Here is a 25,536-nt window from a genome sequence, read left to right as displayed (position 1 = left end):
TTTATATAGGGCTCCGAGGGTGCGCATGCATGCTCCTCGAGGCGTCCATACTTCTCAAAGCTTTCCCTGAAAAGACATGTCAGGAAAGTATTCATGACAACATACCTTAATGAACCGAGCATATCTCTAACGTGACAGTGGAAGTTTCCGTCGTACTATCCACTGCTTGACCATGTCGCCGACCATGCCATCTGTCGGTGGCACGGGCTCCCAGAAGGATATCACAGATCCTCCTCTTGTCCGTTATTGGGCCGAGCGGGTAAGCCGTTCGGCCAACCATCAGTCGTCCGGACACAATCGTTCTCGGGTCGAGTAGGATGGGCGCTCAGCCAACTCACAGATCCCCCTCTTGTTCGTTACTGGGCCGAGCGGGTAAGCCGTTCGACCAACCATCAGTCGTCCGGACACTATCGTTCTCGGGTCGAGCAGGATGGGCGCTCGACCAACTGCCCACTGCCCGAGCTCTGCTTTGAATATAATCTGCTCGGTCGTGGCTTTGCTGGGTTGGTTCCGAGGTACATCCGAGCGAGGCTGGCCGCTTGACGTGTGCTCCCCGACACTTCTCTGAGCATCAGAAGCCCAGTATGTGGCCGAGCTATGATGATGTTGGGTCGGACCTTCTCTATTCCGGTCGGGTGAGTGAGTCGCCTGACCGACAGATAGTACGGGTGCATTGACCGTCCTGACTCTGACCTTTGACCTTCATCGTGGTAATGATCCTCCACTGGATGAGCCCCTCATCACCGCATTAGATGATATTGATATAATCAAAAGTGATAGACGAACATATAAAAATTCATTTTGTTTCAATCTGAGATGGTTTAGTAGGGATGACAATTTTCCCCGCGAGTTTGGGACCCCGCGGGGAAAACCCGAAATGGGCATGGGGATCCCCGATTTTTCGGGGATGGGGCGGGTTTGGGGCGGGTATGGGAATACTATCCCCATCCCCGAACTCGCCCCGAATATTATTATTATTAATATTAATAAATAATAATATGATTTTTTAAAAAAATATTAATAATAGTGTTAACATTAATATATTGGCTTCAAATAGGCAACAAGATCTGTGAGGTCTGTATGTACTTCATGATTTACCTGAGCTATTATTCGGAACCATGTCTTCTGTATTTCCCTGTTTGTCATTCTTGCAGGAAATCGAGCTGAATAAGACTAGCTGGAATGCACTATTTGAGCCTTACCTTTTCTTTGAGACATACAAAAATTATCTCCAGGTTGACATTGTTGCTGCCGATAGATCATGGAGATGGGGCGGGGATGGGGAATCCCGGAACCCGTGGGTTCGGGTTCGGGGAATCCCCGAACTCGAAAAAATGAAAACGGGGCGGGGATGGGAATGACAAACCCGCCCCACCCCGTCCCGCCCCATTGCCATCCCTATGGTTTAGTGTATCAACAAATTTTATTTAAAATTAATTTTAATAAAAAAAATAATAAATTAAGCAACTGATTTTGAAAAAATCAGTCGGATTTAAAGAATTTTAACTTTTCGATACCGAGATAAATCGACGTGATTTGATAAAATGTCTTCGGACAGACAGACTGGTTTTTGGATCATTCCTTATTGGGCCGAGCGGAGACTTTCAGCCTACTTCAAAATCGACGACTGAACGGTCATTGAATGATAGGGTTCGACTCCGATGCCAACCTCCTGCTCTTTTCCTTGCCAGCGATCTTGGATCTCCTACCATCCGAGTTCGATCAATCTGAGAAGCCATCGATTTGTCGTGGCATCGTCCGCGGCGGCCGGAATGGAACTCTCCCTGACGCGGCCGGACGACTGGCACCTCCACCTGCGCGAGGGTGAGCTCCTCCATGCGGTGGCCTCCCACAGGTGGGTAGATTGTTGGGTTATTGATCAGCGCGTTGTCTCTTGATTCCGGTGGATTAATAAAGTGGAGATTTTGGTTGGCGGCGGTGGTGGTGCAGCGCGAGGCAATTTGGGAGGGCGATAGTAATGCCGAACCTGAAACCCCCTATTACGACCACAGAAGCGGCGGTGGCTTATCGCCAGTCCATCCTGAAGGCGCTGCCGGAGGGTAGTGTATTTGATCCCCTCATGACGCTTTATCTCACTGACAACACCAGCCCCGAGGAGATCAAACTTGCCAGTAAGTATCTTTTTCCGTACTTTTTCTTTCTTTCATGTCTGATATTGCAAAATTAGATGTTGGTTTATTGTGGACGATCGCAATGTGTTTCAGTGTTTATCTGTCTCACTTGTTTGAAAGAATAGTCATTCCAGGAGGTTGATTGTTTAAAATTGTAGTTGCAGGTCATCTCGTATAGAGTGCAACAAGATTCCAATACCCATTTCTTGTTTGATGATTCCTTAATTCCTTACTGTTTATGGAACAGACAGTTTTATTCGTAGAATGACTAAACCTTGCGTCAAAAATAAAATTTTGTGATTACCAGACATTGAAAGATGAAGGCACTAAATTCTAAGACGCAAGATTTAGTCATGGAATGATAAAGCTTTGTTTGTTCCATACGGGTATCTAATAAATCGTTTGTCGGTGATTCCTTGTTGTGAATTTTTTGGTTCCATAAACTTCACTTTTTCAAATCCTATCCTATTACCTTAGCTTAAGCTCCCCGAGTTCACTTTCATTAATGTTCCAACATCCTCTTACAGAGTTATATATATTGTTGTACATAGATGCCTTTGCTTTGTACTTTCTGTTCTTAAAATAAAGCATACCTCTGAAGCACTTTGACTTTAATGAAATTGCCTGTTACTTTCTTCTGGCTTTTCATCTTATGATGGCTTCATTTTTCAGGACAAAGTGGAGTGGTCTTTGCTGTAAAATTATATCCTGCTGGAGCAACTACCAATTCTCAAGATGGGGTTACTGATATATTTGGAAAGTGTATACCCGTGTTAGAAGAAATGGCAAAACATAATATGCCATTGCTGGTATGTGAATCCACTATATATGATGATTTCATGTTAGACATGTAAATAGTTAGCTGTTACTGACTTAGTGTGAACATAGTTGTTGGAAGCATATTATGTGTAAGTTACTAATGATGCAATTCAGATTTAAAATTATGTGTATGATATGTATTTATGAACAACGATGATTCAATTTCATCAGTCTGTTGAACCACTCTGTAAAAAGAGAAAGAAATTCCATTGAACTGTTAAATCTGGCCCAATAATTTTAACTGTCAGAAATTAATTCAATCAATTAATTAAAATGAAAAAAAAATTCTACTACTAAAAAAGTGGAGAAGCTAGGGAAGGTGGAGCCTTAGAATGAAAGATGATACAATAGAAAGAAGTACTCTTGTTACTTGAAAACTCCCAATTGATGTTTTGTCCAATAATGAAATTATTGAGGAGGATGGAAAAGATTATGTATGTTCTTGTTGACTAGCTTAGTGAGAATTGCTTTGATGATACCAAAAACAGTGATTTGATGAGTTTTCATCTGGAATCTTATAAGAATTTTCATCTGTAATTATAAGTAGTTTGATATAAGTTTTGGTGATAAAAATCTCACAGACTTTGACTTGAGCTTCACAAATGTACGTGTTTGTTTCTGTAATAGAATTAGCTTATATCTAATGACTGCAAGCATTTAATCTCTTTAAGTGACCTGAGATGCTATAAAGTGAGATGGACATCTTTTAAATTATCTTTGATCAATGCGAGTTATTAACCTACATATAGTTTTTATGAATCATATTCATAATACTCTACTGATAACAAATAGGACATCTGAGTGAAAAACTTATTCCTAGTAAACCTTTTTATATTCTTTTTAACTGAACCTTACAATTTATGATTGAAAATTTACCAAAATGATATGTGCAAAACACCTCATGTGGATAACCTTGGGTGCAAATGTGATATGGAGTTCTGTTTTACATTTAAACACAAATGACGGATAGGTAAATGTGAAATTTTCAGTATATTGCTTTGGTTTATAGAGTAACTTTGATAGTTTCACATACAACTAACATGCATCCTTTTAATACAAATTTTATATTTAGCCATTATGATATGATTGACATCTACAAATATGAAATTTTCATATGAATTATGAAGCATAATCTCATTTACTACTTAGCAGTTGGGAATGCTGAATGCATGTAAAAATTAGTCATCATCATGTTGTTAGTTGTTACATGATGGCTTAGTGATATTACAAAATTATAATTCTTGTGCTACTGGAACTGAGTTTCATATGTTATTTTTTTTTTCATGATTCCTAGATGACTATTCAATATTAGTGTGAATGTTTGGATCTAGACATAGTTTCTATCTTCTTCTTTGATTGTTTGGATATGTTTGTTCCTTTTACATTATACGTCAAAGTTGTTCTGTGTTATATTCTACCAAGCATGTGGAAGAATCATCGTTGTTTTTCTGGTTGCATGGCATACACCACAATTGGGATCTATCTTCCTGAACTCCGATTAGTTGATATTTCTTCCATGAACATGGTCGCTATGGAATATTCTATTCAGTTACATGAAAATATTGAAAGATTGAATTTCTGAAAGCTATATTTTTTTTTTTCTTCTTTTTATTAGTTTCTTTAGCTCATTTAGCTTATTAAAACTTTGGTGGATGGTTACTAACTGCCTAATTTATTCCATAATTCATTTTGTAATATTGATGTTTCTAAATATTGGCATTAGAGACAGCAGAATATTTCTCCTCCTTTTGCTCTTATTATTTGTACTTTTAAATCTCAGAGCCTGATGTCTTTGCACGCCACTTTCTACTTAGGTCCATGGCGAAGTTACTGATCCAAGTGTTGACATCTTCGACCGAGAAAAAGTTTTCATTGAAACAATTTTAGAACCATTGCTAAAGAAACTTCCACATCTGAAAATTGTGATGGAACACATAACTACAATGGAAGCTGTTAAATTTATCGAATCATGCAGTGAAGGTAAGTCTTGGTTCATTATTTGCCCTTTGTTTCTATTCTTGTTTATATTCAGACAGGACTAGCCCTTGGCAGCAAGTGCCAAGGGCTAATAGAAACATTATTTTGTAAATTTTGTTACACATTTGTGGTGTGTTTTCTCTTATAGGTTCTGTTGCTGCAACAGTGACACCACAACACCTTATTCTGAATAGAAACTCTTTATTTCAAGGTGGATTACAACCTCACAATTACTGTCTCCCAGTACTAAAACGAGAGATCCACAGTAGGTTAAGCTATTTCTTTTGCTAATAGCAAACTATTCACTCTTCATTTCTCATTTATTCAATACTGCTAACCATACAGATCACAGTTTCTAGAAAAGTTAACTAGCACATACAATAATTGATGGTATCTTTAAGAACAACTTACTAAATATCATGTATTATCTTTTGTTCTTCAATCTTCATTTAAAGTAACTCTCTAAGCTTTCGGCATCTTCAAACGTCTCCTTTTACTTGCAATTGGCAAGCATATTCTTATTTTTCCTTGTTTACTTTGAGGTCAACCTTTCTAAATCCAAATAGGCTAAAGCCTTGTTTACATAGGTTTTGTTCTACAAGTGCGACACTGTTGTCATTATGTGATTTTCTTTGTTCGTTTCTTCATAATGATGTTTTAAAAAGTTGGACATGTTTTTTTTAGTTCTTTTTTTTTTTTTATGCTGCATCGCCAATCTCTGGTGTTGATAATATCGCTTCTTCCATAGGAGAAGCTATAGTATCTGCCGTGACAAGTGGCAGCAATCGATATTTCCTCGGTACGGATAGTGCTCCGCACGAAAGGCGAAGAAAAGAATGTACTTGTGGATGTGCAGGAATATACAATGCTCCTGTTGCTTTATCACTTTATGCCAAAGTATTCGAGCAGGTACTCCCATGAATTCCAACCTATATACTACTCTGCCGATAGAATTAGAAACAGCTATTCATAATTTTTGCTAATTTATTCATGAAGTTGTTATTTTTGCATCTCTAATACTTGTTTCGATCAGGCTGGCTCACTCGACAAACTGGAAGCGTTCACAAGCTTCAATGGACCTGATTTTTACGGACTCCCAAGGAATACCTCAAAGATCAAACTGAGAAAGAGCTCCTGGAAGGTGCCCGTGTCTTACCCATACGAACATGGAGAAATAGTACCTATGTTTGCTGGCGAAACCCTCGAATGGCTTCCATCAAATAACTGAGAGAGTTTTTTCTTCGAGGTTATTTAAACGAGGCAATTGATAATCTACTATGATTTACTGGATCCAAAAAATTATTGATTTATATTTCGATTTGTAAGCCGATGATGTTTTTATAATTATTTTCAACAATTTTAAGAATAATTTAATGAAACAGCTTTATAGAATTAAATTCCTTTATAGTAAAACAATTGTATATGATTGGAAAAGGTTATTAGAAGTCTGTTCAGAAACCTTTTTTTTTCTTTCTTCTAATTTTCAGTTTTTGTTTTTTAAAATTACAGGGAACATTCCTATGCATATAAAACTGACTATATCACTTTTTAAAAAAAGCATCATGTGCATATAAAATATCTAATAATTATTGAGGAATTGATATCGAAATTAGATTTGTTTTTCTCAGTTGCTTATTTTTATAATTGATCTTGAAATAGATTATTAATAGATTATATCAAAATTCTCTAATTTTTAAATTTATATTTATGTTAATATGCCACACATATAAATTATCATATGTTGCTAGAATAATACATTTCTCTTTATTTTCTATTTTTTTTTAATTTAGTCTCCATATTTAAATTTTCAAACTTTTAAATATCTCTTGAAATATATTATGTTTTTATCATCCAACCTCTTTAACCAAATTACATATTTTTTTATTTCCCTAGATACATTTTATTAATATAAACTATAATAGAGAAATGTAAAATATTAATTCGATCTCTGGAATCGTAGGCACACTTTAATAAAACTCTGGAAAGCATTTCAGAAATGTAAAATATTTAAAGTATTTTTTTTTAAAAACATTTTTTATTAATTAATTTATAACTTGTCAATTTGAAACAAAAATGTGATCTAAAATGCTAAATTACCATAAAAAAAATTCAAGTTATGATTATTCTTTTATTTTCACTAGTTCACGTGATAAAAGTCATGAATAGAAGGAAATCATCAAGGATTTTGTTGTCATTTAAGAAGGAAACAAAGATGAGTCTAACTCATTTGCAATCTTATCAATTAAAAGATATCATATGGTTTAATTTTTGCCCCCGGGTTATGATACTGTGGTAAGGTATTTAAGTTATCATCTAGGTATCTATGATTTGAGTCTTAGCTATTGATCCGGAGGTAAATGAGGGCATGAGAAGTAAATAAAGAAGTGGTCAGGGGCATTTTGGTCAGGGAGGATTGCTAGGGCTGAGGGTTTTTTTTGGGAAGCGCCGTTCACAGGAGCAAAAAAAAAAAAAGGGGGGGGGGGGGCTCGCGTTTTTTGGGAGAGGGAGCTAGACCCGCCGCCAGCCAGGGAGAAGCTTGGGTTTGCCCCTCTCACGCCCTTCGTCGGAGACCGACGAAGTCGCCGGAGCTCTCCTCTTCCTCTCCTCCACCCCTTTCCTCCGGTCTCACGCCATCAACGCCGCCTAGGAGAGGGCGTTTTCACCGCTGCTAGGGAGAAATTGAGCACCGCTGTCGCGTACGGCGTCCAGCGCCGCCTCCTACTCCGGTGTCACCTCCTCCAGCAGCCGCCAGCGTCTCCATCCGCCACGGCCTCCTCCGGCGACTGCCACAGTCGCCGCCGGTGTCACCTCCTCCGGCAGCCACCGCTGCCTTCCCCCGCGGCCACAGCCGCCGCCGGCAGCCACCGCTGCCTTCCCCCGCTGCCTTCCCCCGTGGCCACAGCCGCCGCAGCTCGGTACTATTTGGGTTATTCCGGCCATCGCGCCGAGATCGGGTTCGGCCATCGAGCCGAGGTTGTTCCGGCCATTGAGTCGTTGGGTTTTACTCTGTGCATCTCTCTTATGATTACGAGCTATCTGTGTTATCCGGCCTGCGTGCCGCGTATCGGCCTGCGAGCCGTTATGTCACAGCCTACATGCCGCATTCCGGATCCAGGCTGCATCGGATTCCGTGCCGCCACCATTAGATTTGACTTCTCAGCGGGTTCACACCCATCTACTTGTCATGACTGCGACGACTTGATCAGCACCACGACCAGCTCACTCATCCATCCGAGGGCGCCCCCCTGGGCCAGGGTACGTTCTCGTACCTTTTCTGCATTTAGTTAATTATTCTACTATTCTATTATCTGGTTACTCATACATTTGTGGGATTCGCCTCGAGCACCGAGGTACCAGAGACCGGGGGAACCCGGTCGCTGGATACAGGTACAGTTGACCGGAGGAGGACTTCAGACGACTTGGTCAACGCAGCGGGCAGATCATCAACCGGGTCATGGGGATGCGGTCAACCTTCCAGACACGTCACACCGGCAGGTTCGTTTTCTCAGCTTCCAGACAGGATCAAATTGGCGCCGTCTGTGGGAACGCGCCTGATCTGGAACGTGAAGATGGACGACGCCGGAGAACTCTTCTATCCTCATGACCTAGGTCAGTCTTTCCGTTATCTGTTTTCGGTTAGTTATGTGATCTGTAGTAGTTCTTCGAGCCAAGACCCCCGAGCCGTTCGGCCGGGGGGTTTATATCCGAGCCACAGGCTCGAAGACGAAGGCCCCCCGAGCCGTTCGGCCGGGAGGTTTATATCCGAGCCATAGGCTCGATGACGAAGGCCCCTGAGCCGTTCGGCCGGGAGGTTGATATCCCGATGACGAAGGCCCCCGAGCCGTTTGGTCGGGAGGTTTATATCCGAGCCACAGGCTCGAAGACGAAGGCCCCCGAGCCGTTCGGCCGGGAGGTTGATATCCGAGCCACAGGCTCGATGACGAAGGTGTTAGGATCCTTCGTACGGAGGCTAGAGAGGGGGGTGTGAATAGCCGACCCCAAATCGTCGTTTCTTTCTACAAAACGTGTTAGCGCAGCGGAAAATACAAAGAAACGAAAGAGAAGAAAACCAAACTTTAACACAAGGATGTAACGAGGTTCGGAGATTAGGGCTCCTACTCCTCGGCGTGTCCGTAAGGTGGACGAGTCCAGTCAATCCGTCGGTGGATGAGCCCCCGGAGAACCGACTAATACAATATACTCCTTGTGGGTGGAGAAACCTCGCCACAAACGTTTGCAACAGCAAACAAAGAGTACAAGAACAGTAAGAAAAACAATACAATATGAATACAATAGCACTCTACCAATTGCTTGCTTTCTTGTCGACTGGAGGTGAAGCAGCAACTTCACAACCCAAACGCAGCAGCTGGTCGACGAAGCTCACGCGAAGCTTGAGGCGAGCTCAATCAAAGCTCAGCGAAGCTTTCAAGAATGTAAGAACAGTTCTAGAAGGAAGGAGTAGCTCACGCACGTAAGATGCTCGCCTCCTTTATACTGCCAAGAAGAAACAAGAAACTAGCCGTTGCGCGTAACGTTAGAACTCGATCGATGCGCGGACCGATCAGCCCTCGCTCGATCGGTCCCGCATCCGATCAGCGCCCGATCGGTCCCGCATCGATCAGCCGTACGTAACCATCTGCAGACGATCGGCCGTGGACCGATCAAAGACACCGGATCGGTCCACGACCGATCCCATCTCTGGCTTTGAAGCTCTTCCTTCCGCGACATCGTCTCTGATCGGTCGCCACGACCGATCGGAAGCTCTGATCGGTCCACGCACCGATCGACGCTCTTTCTCGCGGTTATCGATATTTCGATCGGTCCGCAGATCGACGATACCGATCAGAGCACGATCGATTACCCATCGGTCACCGGACACGATCAGATAACTGTGACTTGGTTTTGCCCAAACCAAGTCTCAAGTCTTCCAAACCAACATTTGGTCAACCTCGACTGTTGGTACTTCATTCCTAGCATCCGGTCACTCCTTGACTGCTTCCCCAAGTGTCCGGTCAATCCTTTGACCTACTTGGACTTTCTCAACACCGATGTCCGATCATCCCCGATCCATCCGATTTTCCCTCCTGGCTTCACTCACCTGCACTTTCACCGGATTCACTCACCAGATTTCCACACCGCCTAACATCCCGCTTAGGACTTTTCACCGCTCGCTTCACTCACCGGACTTTCCAACCGCCTAACATCCCAGTTAGGACTTTCCTTGCCCGGCTTCACTCACCAGGACTTTCCAACTGCCTAACATCCCAGTTAGGACTTTCCCACTGCCTGGCTTCACTCACCAGGACTTTCCACACTGCCTAACATCCCAGTTAGGACTTTCCCCGTGCCAAGTCTCCATACTTGGACTTTCCGCGTGCCAATCTACCTGCTTGGACTTTTCCCCGTGCCAAGTTTCCGTACTTGGACTTTTCCAGTGCCAAGTCTCCATACTTGGACTTTTCGCGTGCCAAGCTACCTGCTTGGACTTTTCCCCGTGCCAAGTTTCCGTACTTGGACTTTTCCAGTGCCAAGTCTCCATACTTGGACTTTTCGCGTGCCAAGCTCCCTGCTTGGACTTTTCCCGAATCAGGTCAACCAGGTCAACCTTGACCTAAGGTTGCACCTACAATCTCCCAAACACCTATTCTTGTCAAACATCAAGAATACAACTCTCTCCTCGTCAAACATTGTCAAACATCAAAACATAACTCGAGTCAAGTCAACTCGAGTCAGGTCAACCTTGACCTAAGGTTGCACCAACAGAAGGCCCCCGAACCGTTCGGCCGGGAGGTTGATATCCGAGCCACAGGCTCGATGACGAAGGCCCCCGAGCCGTTCGGCCGGGAGGTTTATATCCGAGCCACAGGCTCGATGACGAAGGCCCCCGAGCCGTTCGGCCGGGAGGTTGATATCTGATCCACAGGCTCGAAGACGAAGGCCCCCGAGCTGTTCGGCCGGGAGGTTGATATACGAGCCAGGGGCTCGAAGACGAAGGCCCCCGAGCCGTTCGGCCGGGAGGTTTATATCCGAGCCACAGGCTCGATGACGATGGCCCCCGAGCCGTTCGGCCGGGAGGTTTATATCCGAGCCACAGGCTCGAAGATGAAGGCCCCCGAGCCGTTCGGCCGGGAGGTTTATATCCGAGCCACAGGCTCGATGACGAAGGCCCCCGAGCCGTTCGGCCGGGAGGTTGATATCCGAGCCACAGGCTCGATGACGAAGGCCCCCGAGCTGTTCGGCCGGGAGGTTGATATACGAGCCTGGGGCTCGATGGCGAAGACCCCCCGAGCCGAGCAGCCAGGAGGATTATATCCGAGCCACAGGCTCGATGACGAAGGCCCCTGAGCCGTTCGGCCGGGAGGTTGATATCTGAGCCACAGGCTCGAAGACGAAGGCCCCCGAGCCGTTCGGCCGGGAGGTTGATATCCGAGCCACAGGCTCGATGACGAAGGCCCCCGAGCCGTTCGGCCGGGAGGTTGATATCCGATCCACAGGCTCCATGACGAAGGCCCCCGAGCCGTTCGGCCGGGAGGTTGATATCTGAGCCACAGGCTCGAAGACGAAGGCCCCCGAGCTGTTCGGCCGGGAGGTTGATATACGAGCCAGGGGCTCGATGGCGAAGACCCCCGAGCCGAGCAGCCGGGAGGATTATATACGAGCCAAGGGCTCGATGGCGAAGACCCCCGAGCCGAGCAGCCGGGAGGATTATATACGAGCCCGTAGCTGCTACGGGCTCGATGGCGAAGACCCCCGAGCCGAGCAGCCGGGAGGATTATATACTAGCCAGGGGCTCGATGGCGAAGACCCCCAAGCCGAGCGGCCGGTTGATATAGTCTCGAGCCAAGCCCCCCGAGCCGAGCAGCCGGGAGGATTATATACGAGCCAGGGGCTCGATGGCGAAGACCCCCGAGCCGAGCAGCCGGGAGGATTATATACGAGCCCGTAGCTGCTACGGGCTCGATGGCGAAGACCCCCGAGCCGAGCAGCCGGGAGGATTATATACGAGCCAGGGGCTCGATGGCGAAGACCCCCGAGCCGAGCAGCCGGGAGGATTATATACGAGCCAGGGGCTCGATGGCGAAGACCCCCGAGCCGATCATCACCGATTTCGGACCAGTTCAGCGGACCAGCACATCATATGTCTATATCCCCCGTTCGGGGTTGAGCGACCTTCACTGGTCACGGACCAGATTCATGATCATCTATCTCCCCCGTTCGGGGTCGAGCAGGCGTCACGGCCAGGTATCTATTCTTCCGATCGACGTCGTTCAGGTCGCACGCGCGGCATCATCCGCCCAGCATTTATCCGACCGATCGACATCATTTCGGTCACACGCGCGGTATCGTCAGCCTGGCATCTATCCGATCGATCGACATCATTCCGGTCGCACGTGCAGTATCGTCCGCCCGGCATTTAGCCGACCGATCGACATCATTCCGGTCGCACGTGCAGTATCGTCCGCTCGGCATTTTCCGACCGATCGACATCATTCCGGTCGCACACGCGACATCGCCCGCTCGGCATCTATCCGATCGATCGACATCATTCCGGTCGTACGCACGGCATCGCCCGCCCGGCATCTATCCGACCGATCGACATCATTCCGGTCGTACGCGCGGCATCGCCCGCCCGGCATCTATCCGATCGATCGACATCATTCAGATCGCCCGTTCAGCATCTTCGTTGTCTTGTGCCCAGCATCGTCTTCGCTCGTTGAGATGTTTTTGTCCATTCAGATCGCTCATCATCGCTTGTCCATTCAGCCTGCTCGTTGTCCATCGTGTCGCTCGATCTGCTACATTATCGACTCGGTTCGCTCGGCATTGCTGCCATCTCACGCGGTGCCACTACTATACCGACCATTTGGTGACATTGTACATGGGGTTCAGCGATCTGATTTTGATATCGAGAGCGGTTCAGCCCTTTGTAATAGACTTGTCTAGTCAGTCGGACTTGCACCTCCTTCGACTAGACTCGAGGGGGAGGCTTGTGATCCGGAGGTAAATGAGGGCATGAGAAGTAAATAAAGAAGTGGTCAGGGGCATTTTGGTCAGGGAGGATTGCTAGGGCTGAGGGTTTTTTTTGGGAAGCGCCGTTCACAGGAGCAAAAAAAAAAAAAAGGGGGGGGGCTCGCGTTTTTTGGGAGAGGGAGCTAGACCCGCCGCCAGCCAGGGAGAAGCTTGGGTTTGCCCCTCTCACGCCCTTCGTCGGAGACCGACGAAGTCGCCGGAGCTCTCCTCTTCCTCTCCTCCACCCCTTTCCTCCGGTCTCACGCCATCGACGCCGCCTAGGAGAGGGCGTTTTCACCGCTGCCAGGGAGAAATCGAGCACCGCCGTCGCGTACGGCGTCCAGCGCCGCCTCCTACTCCGGTGTCACCTCCTCCAGCAGCCGCCAGCGTCTCCATCCGCCACGGCCTCCTCCGGTGACTGCCACAGCCGTCGCCGGTGTCATCTCCTCCGGCAGCCACCGCTGCCTTCCCCCGCGGCCACAGCCGCCGCCGGCGCTGCCTTCCCCTGCGGCCACAGCCGCTGCCTTCCTCCGCGGCCACAGCCGCCGCCGGCAGCCACCGCTGCCTTTTCCCGCGGCCATAGCCGCCGCCAATAGCCGCAGCCTCCCCCTCTCGCATCTACTGCCGCTGTCTTTAGTGGATATCGTCACCTTCCAGATAGCCATCGAGCCGAGGTTGTTCCGGCCATTGAGTCGTTGGGTTTTACTCTGTGCATCTCTCTTATGATTACGAGCTATCTGTGTTATCCGGCCTGCGTGCCGCGTATCGGCCTGCGAGCCGTTATGTCACAGCCTACATGCCGCATTCCGGATCCAGGCTGCATCGGATTCCGTGCCGCCACCATTAGATTTGACTTCTCAGCGGGTTCACACCCATCTACTTGTCATGACTGCGACGACTTGATCAGCACCACGACCAGCTCACTCATCCATCCGAGGGCGCCCCCCTGGGCCAGGGTACGTTCTCGTACTCGGTATCTGTTTATTTTACTACTATTCTGTTATTATCTGGTTACTCATACATTTGTGGGATTCACCTCGAGCACCGAGGTACCAGAGACCGGGGGAACCCGGTCGCTGGATACAGGTACAGTTGACCGGAGGAGGACTTCAGACGACTTGGTCAACGCAGCGGACAGATCATCATCTGGGTCATGGGGATGCGGTCAACCTTCCAGACACGTCACACCGGCAGGTTCGTTTTCTCAGCTTCCAGACAGGAACAGCTATGATAAATTTGTAAAAAAAAATTCTCTAAATAGAGTACGCAACTAAAGGATACTAGACTCCTGAGCTGTCCACTGAGAGCATTTCCTGATTTATCCTGTTGGTTGATAGAAAATTTACATAGACTGCCCCCAGTTAATCATTTTGTTTATTAAAAGATATCATAGGATTTATGCAAAATCTTTTATTTCGAGCATAAACAATAAAACATCAGTCATAAAAGGGAATCGTTCAGAGTAAATTCTGCCTGTAGTTGAAAACAAAAGGAAATCAAAATGGCAATAATATATATTGCATCGTCATCTCTCGATGAATCCTGTCATCCGAAGCACCTGGTTCCTCACTCGGCAGAGCTGCAGCCCCTTCTCTCTCCCGGCGATCCCCGGCGGCGAGGCCGACGTCGCCGCGTCTCTCCTCTCCACCACCATGTGCGGCGGATCACTGTTGTATTTGTCGTCGTCCACACAGCCGCCGCCGCCAATGAAACCGCCGTTAAGGTTGGAAGCTCTCGAGCGGGACGAAGGGATCTTGACGGGGCAAGACGATGTCATTAGGCGAGTTCCCTGCCGTGGGGCGGTCCTGATCCCCCCACTAGCGGATGGGGATTTGTCACCAGCGGCAGCAGCGGTGGTGGAGTCGGGCCATAGCACTTCAGCTTCGTCGAAGTCTTCTTCCATGGCCATGGATGAAAGGGCAGCCGAGGGGAGGGATGAGCGATTTTATACTCAGCAAAAAGATCGGTTTCTGAAATCCTATTTTCTTATAGTGAAATGATAATTCTCACTGAGACTTCTCGATTGTCCATGAGATTAAAAAGAAGAAAAATAAATTATAGAGGATTTTATCAAGCTCAATCACATTTTGCATGAGTCAAATCATGACTCAGGATTTTATAATAATAAAAAGATGATAATCCTCACTTAGGCTTCACAACTGTTCATGAGATTAAAAGAATAAAGATAAATTACAGAGAATTTTATCCAGCACAATGACCATTTACATTAATCAAGTGACTTGTGAGGATTTTATAATAATAATAAAAAAAATGATAACTCTCACTAAGACTCCGCCACGATTATAAATGAGATCTGAAAGAAGAAAGATAAATTATAAAAAAATTTATCCAGCATAATGAATTTTTACATGAATCAAGTGACCTGTGAAGATTTATAATAGTAAAAAAGGGATAATCCTCACTGAGGCTCCTTCAATTGGCCATGAGATCCGAAGGAAGAAAGATAAATTATAGAGGATTTTATCCAATATAATGACTCTTTGGATGAGTCAAAGTGATTTGCAATGTATTTTATTTACGTTGAAGGATTTAAACGAGGGACAAAGTAACGTCAGTGTGTGGAATTTGGGTTTTAGATAAGTAATCTACCGTGGCAACAACTTTGAAATCCTGAGATTCAATTAATCCCGCTTGAAAACGATAGCTAGCATTGGCTTTTCGAGCAATTACCCACAAAGTCAATATAACTTTTTTACAAGAAATTTAGCATGTTTTAAATTAGCACAACATATTTTTTTCATTAAAAAAAATATAATAGTCTATTACTATTAGGAATTTAAGAATATTTTTTATTTTTGATTGAAAGTACTTGACAGAGTTTCATAGGTTTACTAGACTTTTGTTATATAAATTTGTTATCGTCAACTACTCCCCCCACAAACTTCGCAAAATGTTGAAAAAAGGAGCTCGTCACGTGCATGCATGAAGCTGTTTTTAACATTATTTCCACGCGACTCATTTTCATTAAGTGATGAATAGTACATACACACATAATATATATATATATATATTGACAAGTGACATATAGAGGAAAAGTGACATTAATTCACAATGCACCTGATACAAACAATTGCACTGCATAAAAAACGTGCACAATGGTATTATAATAAAAATGGACGCACGTTTATATGATTAAAAGAACATTTGTAATAGCTTCTAGGGCTTGAGGCGATGGTAAAAGAACAGATGAGTTTACCGGGTAACAAAGATTCCATTCTCATGCAGCATAATTAACTATTGATGATGCTCGACCATCCGATGGTCAGCTGGGAAGATGATTTTAATATGGACTATTTAAAAATTTTGATTTAACAAAAAGTGATTGTGAGTGGTCTTATGTGTCAAAAAAGAGGATTAGTAATTAGGTCAGGAAAGGAGCCGTTCAGAATTTCTAGTCCATAAAATATAGATAAGAGGATGGACTATTGGTGGAGAATGATGGTCCCATGTGTAAAATAAGTGGGGGTCATCATTCTCCACCAGAGGATTCGTGCTTGGGAAGGAGTTCCGATGTAAGCCCTTTTACATTCAAATTAGTGATTGAATCGAATAGATGAACAGTAGATAAGAGTGTGCAAAATTATGGAGCATCGCATACCTTTACTTGTATATGGAGACCCTCTTTTTATAATGTTACTATTTGTCTGTGCATAAATATCAAAGTGTGTCCAAAAAAGGATAGACCATGAAGATGCTCTTGCACATTTTCCAAAATGGATCTACAATCTATGCATTTAGCAAAAAGAAAGCTTCTAATGTACAACTCACAGGTAGAATATTCTTTGTCCTTCGTGGCACAAAATGTTAAAAAAGAGTATAAGATCATTGGGTTGAGGGGTCCATAATATACTTACATGGCTAGCTGACTGAGTTCTGTTGGGACTTTCGAGCCACAAAAATCGCTTTTTGCGTTGCGGAAACCCCGAAGTCCCATGCCACTGGATCCGTACGAAGATAAAAATTTCGTGTACATGTTTTCTAACCTAGATCTACTCTAGATCTACATGGTAGAAATTTATACCTTTGATGTGAAGCCCTTCGCTTATCCCGCTCGTCCAAGAAGATGCCGGATCTTAAGGGTGTCAAGTGAACACCCCTCTATGTGTATCCACACGAACAATTAGGTGGAGAAAAACCTCTTAAGTGTGCTAGCACTCAAGGAGGTTTCGGCCAAGGTGGAGGAGAGGGAGAACAAGAAGAGAGGAGGAAGAAGATGAAAATCAATTGCCTTGAATTAGCACACAAATGCACTAATTTCACCTTTTAAGTGGTCGGCCACTTCATGGTGGTTTGTAACCTCCATGGGATAACAAGGGTCACAACTCTTGGTCTCCCTCATGAGGTGGCATACCATGAAGTAGTCTTGATGATGTGGCACATCATTATTGGCCGACCCTCATGCCAAGTCATCTAATGAAGGCATATGGTCAAGTCAAGGTCAAGTCAAACTTGACTCTTAATCTTCCTTCTCAAGTCAAGTCAAACTTGACCTCTTACCTCCCATGGCTGATTAAATTCAACCATTTGATTCAAGCCAACTTAATTTAATATAAAGAATCTATATTTATTGAATTAAATTGATTCAATAAGTCATAATCTAAATTAGACTCATTCAATACATGAATCAAATTGAGTCCAACTCAATTAGTCTAATTTGGATTACTCTTAATCCAACTTGGTTCATCACATGAACCTAATCCTCTTAGTTCATCAAATGAACCTAATCTCCATCTAATTACCCTTTGTGTATGACCCTATAGGTTCTTGTAACGTTGGCAATGCTCCTAAACCCATTTAGAAGCATAAGTAATGAGCGGTATCTAGCAACACATCATTACTACCCAAGTTACAAGAATGATGAAATCCAACATCACCTTTGTGACTACTAATTGTGACTCTTCACAATATATGACAAATGCTCTTTTATCCTTGACATCTAGATTGATCAATTTGAGGCATAGACGGTGTCATCCTCTGATCAATCTAAATCTTGAACTCCAAGTAGACTCACTATAATCAAATGAGCTTAATATCTCATATTGATTCATTTGGGCATGACCATGCACTTAGTGGTCTCACCCTATCAAGAATAACGATGTCACTCCCGTTATATAGGAGGGATAGATCCCATCTACATCACTTACATCCCTCCGTATAATTTGTTACATACCCAATAATCGCCTTTATAGTCCACCCAGTTATGGGTGACGTTTGACGAAGCTAAAGTATGCAACTCCTTATGTAGGGAACCATGGTGACTTCAGGTCCAAGGACTAATAGTCATACTAATACCACATGAGACCAAACTGTTTGATTGCATCATCGAATCGAAGATTTCAATTCCGAGAAGCTTGCTTTAGTCCATAAATGGACTTATGCAGCTTGCATACTTTGCCAGTATACTGTGGATCTACAAAACCCTCAGGTTATATCATGTACATATCCTCGAGCAAGTTTCCATTCAGAAATGCGGTATTGACATCCATCTGCCAAATCTCATAATCATGGTATGCTGCAATAGCAAACATGATTCGAATGGACTTAAACATCGCTACTGGAGAAAAAGTTTCATCATAGTCAATACCATGAATTTGTTTGAAACCTTTAGCTACCAGACCACCCTTATATATAAGTCCATCCATGTCAGTCTTTCTTTTAAAGACCCACTTACACTCAATGGGTTTGACCCCTTCAGGTGGATCAACCAAAGTCCATACTTGGTTGGTGTACATGGATTCCATCTCGGATCTCATGGCCTCTAGCCATTTCTCAGAATCTGATCTCATCACAACTTCTTGATAGGAGGTAGGCTCATTCTCAATGAGCATAGCGTCATCATGGTTAGACAAGAGAAATGAGTATCTCTTAGGCTGACGACGTACCCTATCAGACCTGCAAAGAGGTATGCCTACTTAAACTAGTTGTTGTTCCTCAACTCCTTGTGGAATAATCTCATCATCCACAAAACTTTGTGGTTCTAGTTCAACTTCCATCAAAGCTTCAGTGCTATGGTCCATATCCTGAACTTCTTCAAGATTGAACGTACTCCCACTAGTTTTTCTAGAAACAAAGTCCCTTTCTAGAAAAACCCTAGTCTTAACCATAACTACTTTGTGTTGACTAGGAATGTAGAAGTAATATCCCTTCGTTTCCTTGGGATATCCAATAAAATAGCACTTATCAGATTTTGGTCCTAGTTTGTCCAAGACTTGACGTCGAACGTAAGCCTCATAACCCCAAATCCTCATAAAAGACACCTGGTCATCTCTCCCAGTCCTTATCCTATATGGTATCTTTATCACAGTCTTGGATGGAACACGGTTGAGTATGAAGGTTGCTGTGTCCAGAGCATAGCCCCAAAGAGATAGAGGAAGATCTGTGTGACTCATCATAGATCGTACCATATCTAATAGGGTACGATTACTCCTTTCGGATACACCATTCCACTATGGTGTTCCAGGAGAAGTGAGTTGGGATAGAATCCCACACTCAGCTAGATAGTCACAAAACTCATGGCTAAGGTATTCACCACCTCGATCTGATCGAAGTATCTTAATACTCTTGCCAAGCTGGGTTTGTACTTCATTCTTGAATGCTTTGAACTTTTCAAAGGATTCTGACTTATGTGTCATTAGATATACATAACCATATCTACTGAAGTCATCAGTAAAGGTAATGAAGTACCTATAACCACTTCTGGCAGCGATATTGAAAGGGTCACATACATCACTATGTATAAGTCCTAACAAGTCAGTCGCTCTTTCGCTATGTCCACTAAAGGGAGTTTTCGTCATCTTGCCTAGTAGGCATGACTCGCATATCTCATATGATTCAAAATCAAATGATTCCAGTAAACCATCTTTATGGAGCTGGGATAAGCGTTTGTCATTTATATGACCTAAGCGACAATGCCAGAGATAAGTTTGATTCATTTGATTTGAACCTCTTGGTATTTATGTTATAAATGGGGTTCTCTAAGTCTAGAACGTAGAGTCCGTTCATCAGAGGTGCACTACAATAGAACATATCATTTAAATAAACTGAACAACATTTGTTCTTTATTATAAATGAAAAACCTTTCTTGTCCAAACAAGAAATTGAAATTATGTTCTTAGTAAGAGCAGACACATAACAACATTCATCTAGTTTTAGTACAAGCCCAGAGGGCAGAGATAGATAGTAAGTCCCTACAGCAACAGCAACAACCTGTGCTCCATTGCCTACTCGTAGGTCCACCTCGCTCTTCGTCAATGCCCTGCTATTTCTCAATGCATTCACATTAGTACAAATGTGAGAAGCATATTCGATATCTAATAGCCATGTTGAAGAAATAGATAGATTGACTTCGATAACATATATACCTGAAGTAGAAGTCTCACTTCTCTTCTTCTTAAGATCTTCCAGGTAAACTTTGCAGTTCCTCTTCCAGTGCCCGGTCTGACCGTAGTGGAAGCAGGTAACATCCTTGGCAACCCCTCCTTTGGGTTTCAATGTCTTGCCTTTGCCTTTGGCTGGGACTTTCCCTTACCTTTAGGCTTGCCCTTGCCCTTATGTTTTTGTACCATCAAAATGGAGTTGGGCTTAACCTTCTTAAGGTTGAGCTCAACAGTTCTCAACATGCTAAGCAACTCAGACAGTGGCTTGTCAATTTCGTTCATGTTGTAATTCATGACAAATTGACTGTAGCTTTCTGACAAGGATTGCAAGATCAAGTCAGTGGTCAGATCTTGGCCAAAGGGAAATGCCAACCTCTGTAGATTTTCTATGTGCCCAATCATCTTGAGTACATATGGACCTACGGGAGTCCCGTCTTGCATCTTGCACTGAAACAGTGCCTTAGAGATCTTGAATCTCTCGTGCCTAGCTTGTCCTTGATATAGTTGTCGAAGATGTTCAACCATATCATAAGCACCCATTAACTCGTGTTGCTTCTGAAGCTCAGAGTTCATGGTCGCGAGCATGAGACAGGACACATCTAATGCGTCATCTTGATGCTTCTTATAAGCATCACGGTCAGCTCGCGTGGCAGTGGCAGGAGGTGCCTCGGGAATGGGCGTCTCCAGGACGTACAGTTTCCTTTCCTGAGTGAGAACAATTCTCAGGTTCATGTACCAGTCCAGGAAATTAGCTCCATTGAGCTTGTCCTTATCAAGGACAGGACGCATGGAGAAGGTGTTCGTGTTTAACGACATGATAATCTACAACAGAAAATGCAGAAAATAAATATCATATTCCACTAATCATTTAATTAGGCCTTTAATTAAACGATGCTCCCACTGAATTATAAAACTTTTATAGAATCGAGTCATGGATGTGGTCAAACCATACTCATTAGATTCTAACCAACTAGCTATAATTCTTGTGGGACAAGATCCACATCATACTATGCTATGAGTTAGCTTTGGCTAAATTACACAAGACTTAGTATGATCGGTAGCTAATTAATTACCAATTACATCTCTATGCAACTCTTGTTTATAGGATCAAGATCCGCATGTATATTAAAACTTGAGTTAGCTTTGGCTAAATCGCCCAAGAGTTAATATAAATGTGATTTTGACCTATCTACCAACCATTGGAAAATGTCTATAGTTAAACCCGATCCAATTGAGTTTAACTAGTTTTACTCAATCTAATTGAGTTTTCACTCACCCAAGCTTTGATAGGCGGGACCAAGATTGTTCCTCCGCACCCTACCAAGATAATATGCATTGCTCTGCTTTGGCAGATTCAACAACAACATGTGATCGAGGTAGTGATGGGTATCAAAACGTGGTAGGCATTTCGAGTTGACGCGATTTAGATCTAATCTAATCGTTAATGTGTATCATATACGCGATTTAGATCTAATCTAATCATGGTGCATCATATACGCGATTTAGATCTAATCTAATCGTTAAGACACTAATTAATTACTCTACTCTAGCATGCATCACATACACACACACAAGCAATTAATTATATTGTGATTAGTTATGACCCTACTATGATCTTCTCAAGCCAATGAGAAGATCGGATGATCAACCTAGGGTCAACAGCTTCTCCAAGCTCCTCTCTTTGACCGCCATGTGTTGCTCGCACCCTCCTCGTAACTCCTCCTCAGTGGACCTTCTACCGCTCCAATTTTGTACATTACAAATTTGAAATTCGAGTTACATTCGAGTCTAAGACTATTTTACAACAGGAATATTAAAATAGAGAAAGGCATGACGCGCAGGTCGCATAGCAAATACAACACGCACATCACACAAAATGACGCGCAGACCATAATATGAATTACAACACATTTTGTCCAATCTTATTGGGTATTTGGGCCATGACCATCACAAAAATTATACATAATTCTAAATTATGTAATTTCCATAAATTTCTATAATTTTTCTACTATTTTTACAATTTTATGAGTTACAACTTCCCGGCGGTCCCGTTAAGCGGTTTTCGGGTGCGATCGCGGGACAATGCCCCTTGCGGGGTTAGGGGCAACACCCCTTCTCGTGAAATGAGTCTCACGAGTGTCCCACGATGATCTTACAGTGCCCTAAGCCACTATCCCAAAATATTTTGGGTGAGACCTTGCCGTTTCGGAAGGTGTTTCTCGGTAGTCGAAGCCTACAAGTGACCAAACACTTGTTGCTTCACTTCTACGAGAAAAATATCCATAAAATACATAAAAATAGTAAATATACAGAAACTTACAGATCTGTAGTTTTTTCATAAAAACCAAAATAAAACACGTACACGCTTCGCACGTGGCTCTGATACCACTGTTGGGACTTTCGAGCCGCAAAAATTGCTTTTTGCGTTGCGGAAACCCCGAAGTCCCATGCCACTGGATCCGTGCGAAGATAAAAATTTCGTGTACATGTTTTCTAACCTAGATCTACTCTAGATCTACATGGTAGAGATTTATACCTTTGATGCGAAGCCCTTCGCTTATCCCGCTCGTCCAAGAAGATGTCGGATCTCAAGGGTGTCAAGTGAATACCCCTCTATGTGTATCCATACGAACAATTAGGTGGAGAAAAACTTCTTAAGTGTGCTAGCACTCAAGGAGGTTTCGGCCAAGGTGGAGGAGAGGGAGAACAAGAAGAGAGGAGGAAGAAGATGAAAATCAATTGCCTTGAATTAGCACACAAATGCACTAATTTCACCTTTTAAGTGGCCGACCACTTCATGGTGGTTTGTAACCTCCATGGGATACTAAGGGTCACAACTCTTGGTCTCCCTCATGAGGTAACATACCATGAAGTAGTCTTGATGATGTGGCACATCATTATTGGCCGACCCTCATGCCAAGTCATCTAATGAAGGCATATGGTCAAGTCAAGGTCAAGTCAAACTTGACTCTTAATCTTCCTTCTCAAGTCAAGTCAAACTTGACCTCTTACCTCCCATGACTGATTAAATCCAACCATTTGATTCAAGCCAACTTAATTTAATGAATCTATATTCATTGAATTAAATTGATTCAATGGGTCATAATCTAAATTAGACTTATTCAATACATGAATCAAATTGAGTCCAACTCAATTAGTCTAATTTGGATTACTCTTAATCCAACTTGGTTCATCACATGAACCTAATCCTCTTGGTTCATCAAATGAACCTAATTTCCATCTAATTGCCCTTTGTGTGTGACCCTATAGGTTCTTGTAACGTTGGCAATGCTCCTAAACCTATTTAGAAGTATAAGTAATGAGCGGTATCTAACAACACATCATTACTACCCAAGTTATAAGAATGTTGAGATCCAACATCACCTTTGTGACTACTAATTGTGACTCTTCACAATATATGACAAATATCCTTCTATGCTTGACATCTAGATTGATCAATTTGAGGCATAGACGGTGTCATCCTCTGATCAATCTAAATCTTGAACTCCAAGTAGACTCACTATAATCAAATGAGCTTAATATCTCATATTGACTCATTTGGGTATGGCCATGCACTTAGTGGTCTCACCCTATCAAGAATAATGATGTCACTCCCGTTATATAGGAGGGATAGATCTCATCTACATCACTCACATCCCTCCGCATAATTTGTTACATACCCAGTAATCGCCTTTATAGTCCACCCAGTTACGGGTGACGTTTGACGAAGCCAAAGTATGCAACTCCTTATGTAGGGAACCATGGTGACTTCAGGTCCAAGGACTAATAGTTACATGAGAAAGTATATGACACTCATATAACGATCCATGATACTTTCTCATGGTGGGTCATTCAGTATACATTCTCTAATGCATACTCATGTGTCAACTTGATATCTCTATCTCCATGACTTGTGAGATCAAGTCATCGAGTTGACCTATATGCTAGTCTCATCGCACTAACATTGTCCCTGAATGTTAATACTTGACTAGAAATGATTAAGAGTAGTGTTCTCTATATCATCTCACTATCGATTCAACCAATCGATTGATATAGATAAGAACCTTTTACTCAAGGACGCTATTATACTTAGTTATTTGGCACCAATACAAGTAAGTATAATAACCAAAACAAATGCCTTTATATACATAGGAATATGATACAATGAGTCCATTCAACAATCATCATATGATTGACTCTAGGGCTCTAACTAACAAGTTCCTCCTGTGACCTGATTGGTAATCGCTCATAATGACTAGCCGATCAGACTTATAGAGTGTTGTCAGGAACTCATCCTTTACTCGGCCTATTTGTTTAGCTAAAGGGTTCAATTGGACCGGGCGTCTATTCTGTCCGATGAGACTATAGTTTCGATTGGCTAGACCTAGCTAGTTAATTGCGCTATCTTCAAATGACAAATATGTCTTGGCTCTAGAGAGTACTGACTCGTCTTGAATTATTCATCAATATTTAGAGATTCGACGTTCGACATGTCTAATAGTCCGGTCGGATAACCAGATGGACTCAGCGTCTGACTGGTCCAATGGTCGTGTTAAATAACCTCTCGGTTGTGATGATCGACTACATTGATTTTAAAAATTGATTCTTTCTTGACTTTAACTATCATGTTAGTTGACCTTTTTGACTTTGACCGACTCGATGCCACCTCAATTGCTGTATCAACAATAATAAAAATGTAAAAGAAGTACAGAGGGAACAAAGTACCAAAAAAAAAAAAATATCGAATTCTCGTGCAGAATTCAATCGAAAGCATAGCAAGCGACAGCTATTAACAATTTCGACTACATGTTTGTAAAAATCAAACAGAAAAATAAGCCATCTTGATGAACCAGGAATTCTAAGATTGTAAGGCAGGATTGGGTGCTGCCATTAGAATAGTATTGTAAACAATGACGTAATCATCAAATAAATTTATTTAACATAAGGTACTACGAAGTGCATTTAAAACTTGTCCAACACCATCTTGCAGAGTTTAATGCATGTGGTTCTATTCTGAGGTTAGTTTAGGTTAGGCATATGGCCACTCAGGGTCAAAAATAGGCCGTAAAGTAATTTAAAGAATCAACCCAACACCAGAGCTCTACACTTAACTGATACAAGAGAAGAAAGAAACTGGATAATGGTGGTCAAAAGTTGCTTTAATTTGCGGGCACGCAAACTTTTAAAAGAAGCTAGTTTTT

General features: G+C 43.2%; 2 protein-coding genes across 3 annotated transcripts; one reads left to right on the top strand and one right to left on the bottom strand.

Moving 5' to 3' along the window:
* The first annotated feature begins 1,623 nt into the window (after nt 1–1,623).
* Nucleotides 1,624–6,311, top strand: LOC122037874 (dihydroorotase, mitochondrial-like). 2 transcript variants are annotated; one of them, XM_042597329.1, is made up of 7 exons: nt 1,626–1,855; nt 1,951–2,132; nt 2,805–2,941; nt 4,766–4,931; nt 5,077–5,193; nt 5,677–5,837; nt 5,962–6,303. In XM_042597329.1, exons 1-7 carry the CDS (start codon nt 1,662–1,664, stop codon nt 6,154–6,156), a joined length of 1,152 nt encoding a protein of 383 aa, XP_042453263.1. In that variant the 5' UTR covers nt 1,626–1,661; the 3' UTR covers nt 6,157–6,303. The 2 variants fall into 2 exon arrangements, with proteins under 2 accessions (XP_042453264.1, XP_042453263.1); XM_042597330.1 differs by lacking the exon at nt 5,077–5,193 and having other exon boundaries at nt 1,624–1,855; nt 5,962–6,311.
* Nucleotides 6,312–14,360: 8,049 nt separating this feature from the next.
* On the bottom strand, nt 14,361–14,942 carry LOC122010939. The gene has a single exon (XM_042567403.1). It carries the CDS (start codon nt 14,845–14,847, stop codon nt 14,464–14,466), a length of 384 nt encoding a protein of 127 aa, XP_042423337.1. The 5' UTR covers nt 14,848–14,942; the 3' UTR covers nt 14,361–14,463.
* Nucleotides 14,943–25,536: the final 10,594 nt, after the last annotated feature.

This window comes from Zingiber officinale, chromosome 1A (genome assembly GCF_018446385.1).
Source record: "Zingiber officinale cultivar Zhangliang chromosome 1A, Zo_v1.1, whole genome shotgun sequence".
Classification (NCBI taxonomy): Eukaryota; Viridiplantae; Streptophyta; class Magnoliopsida; order Zingiberales; family Zingiberaceae; genus Zingiber; species Zingiber officinale.
This window is presented reverse-complemented; position numbering and strand designations above follow the sequence as displayed.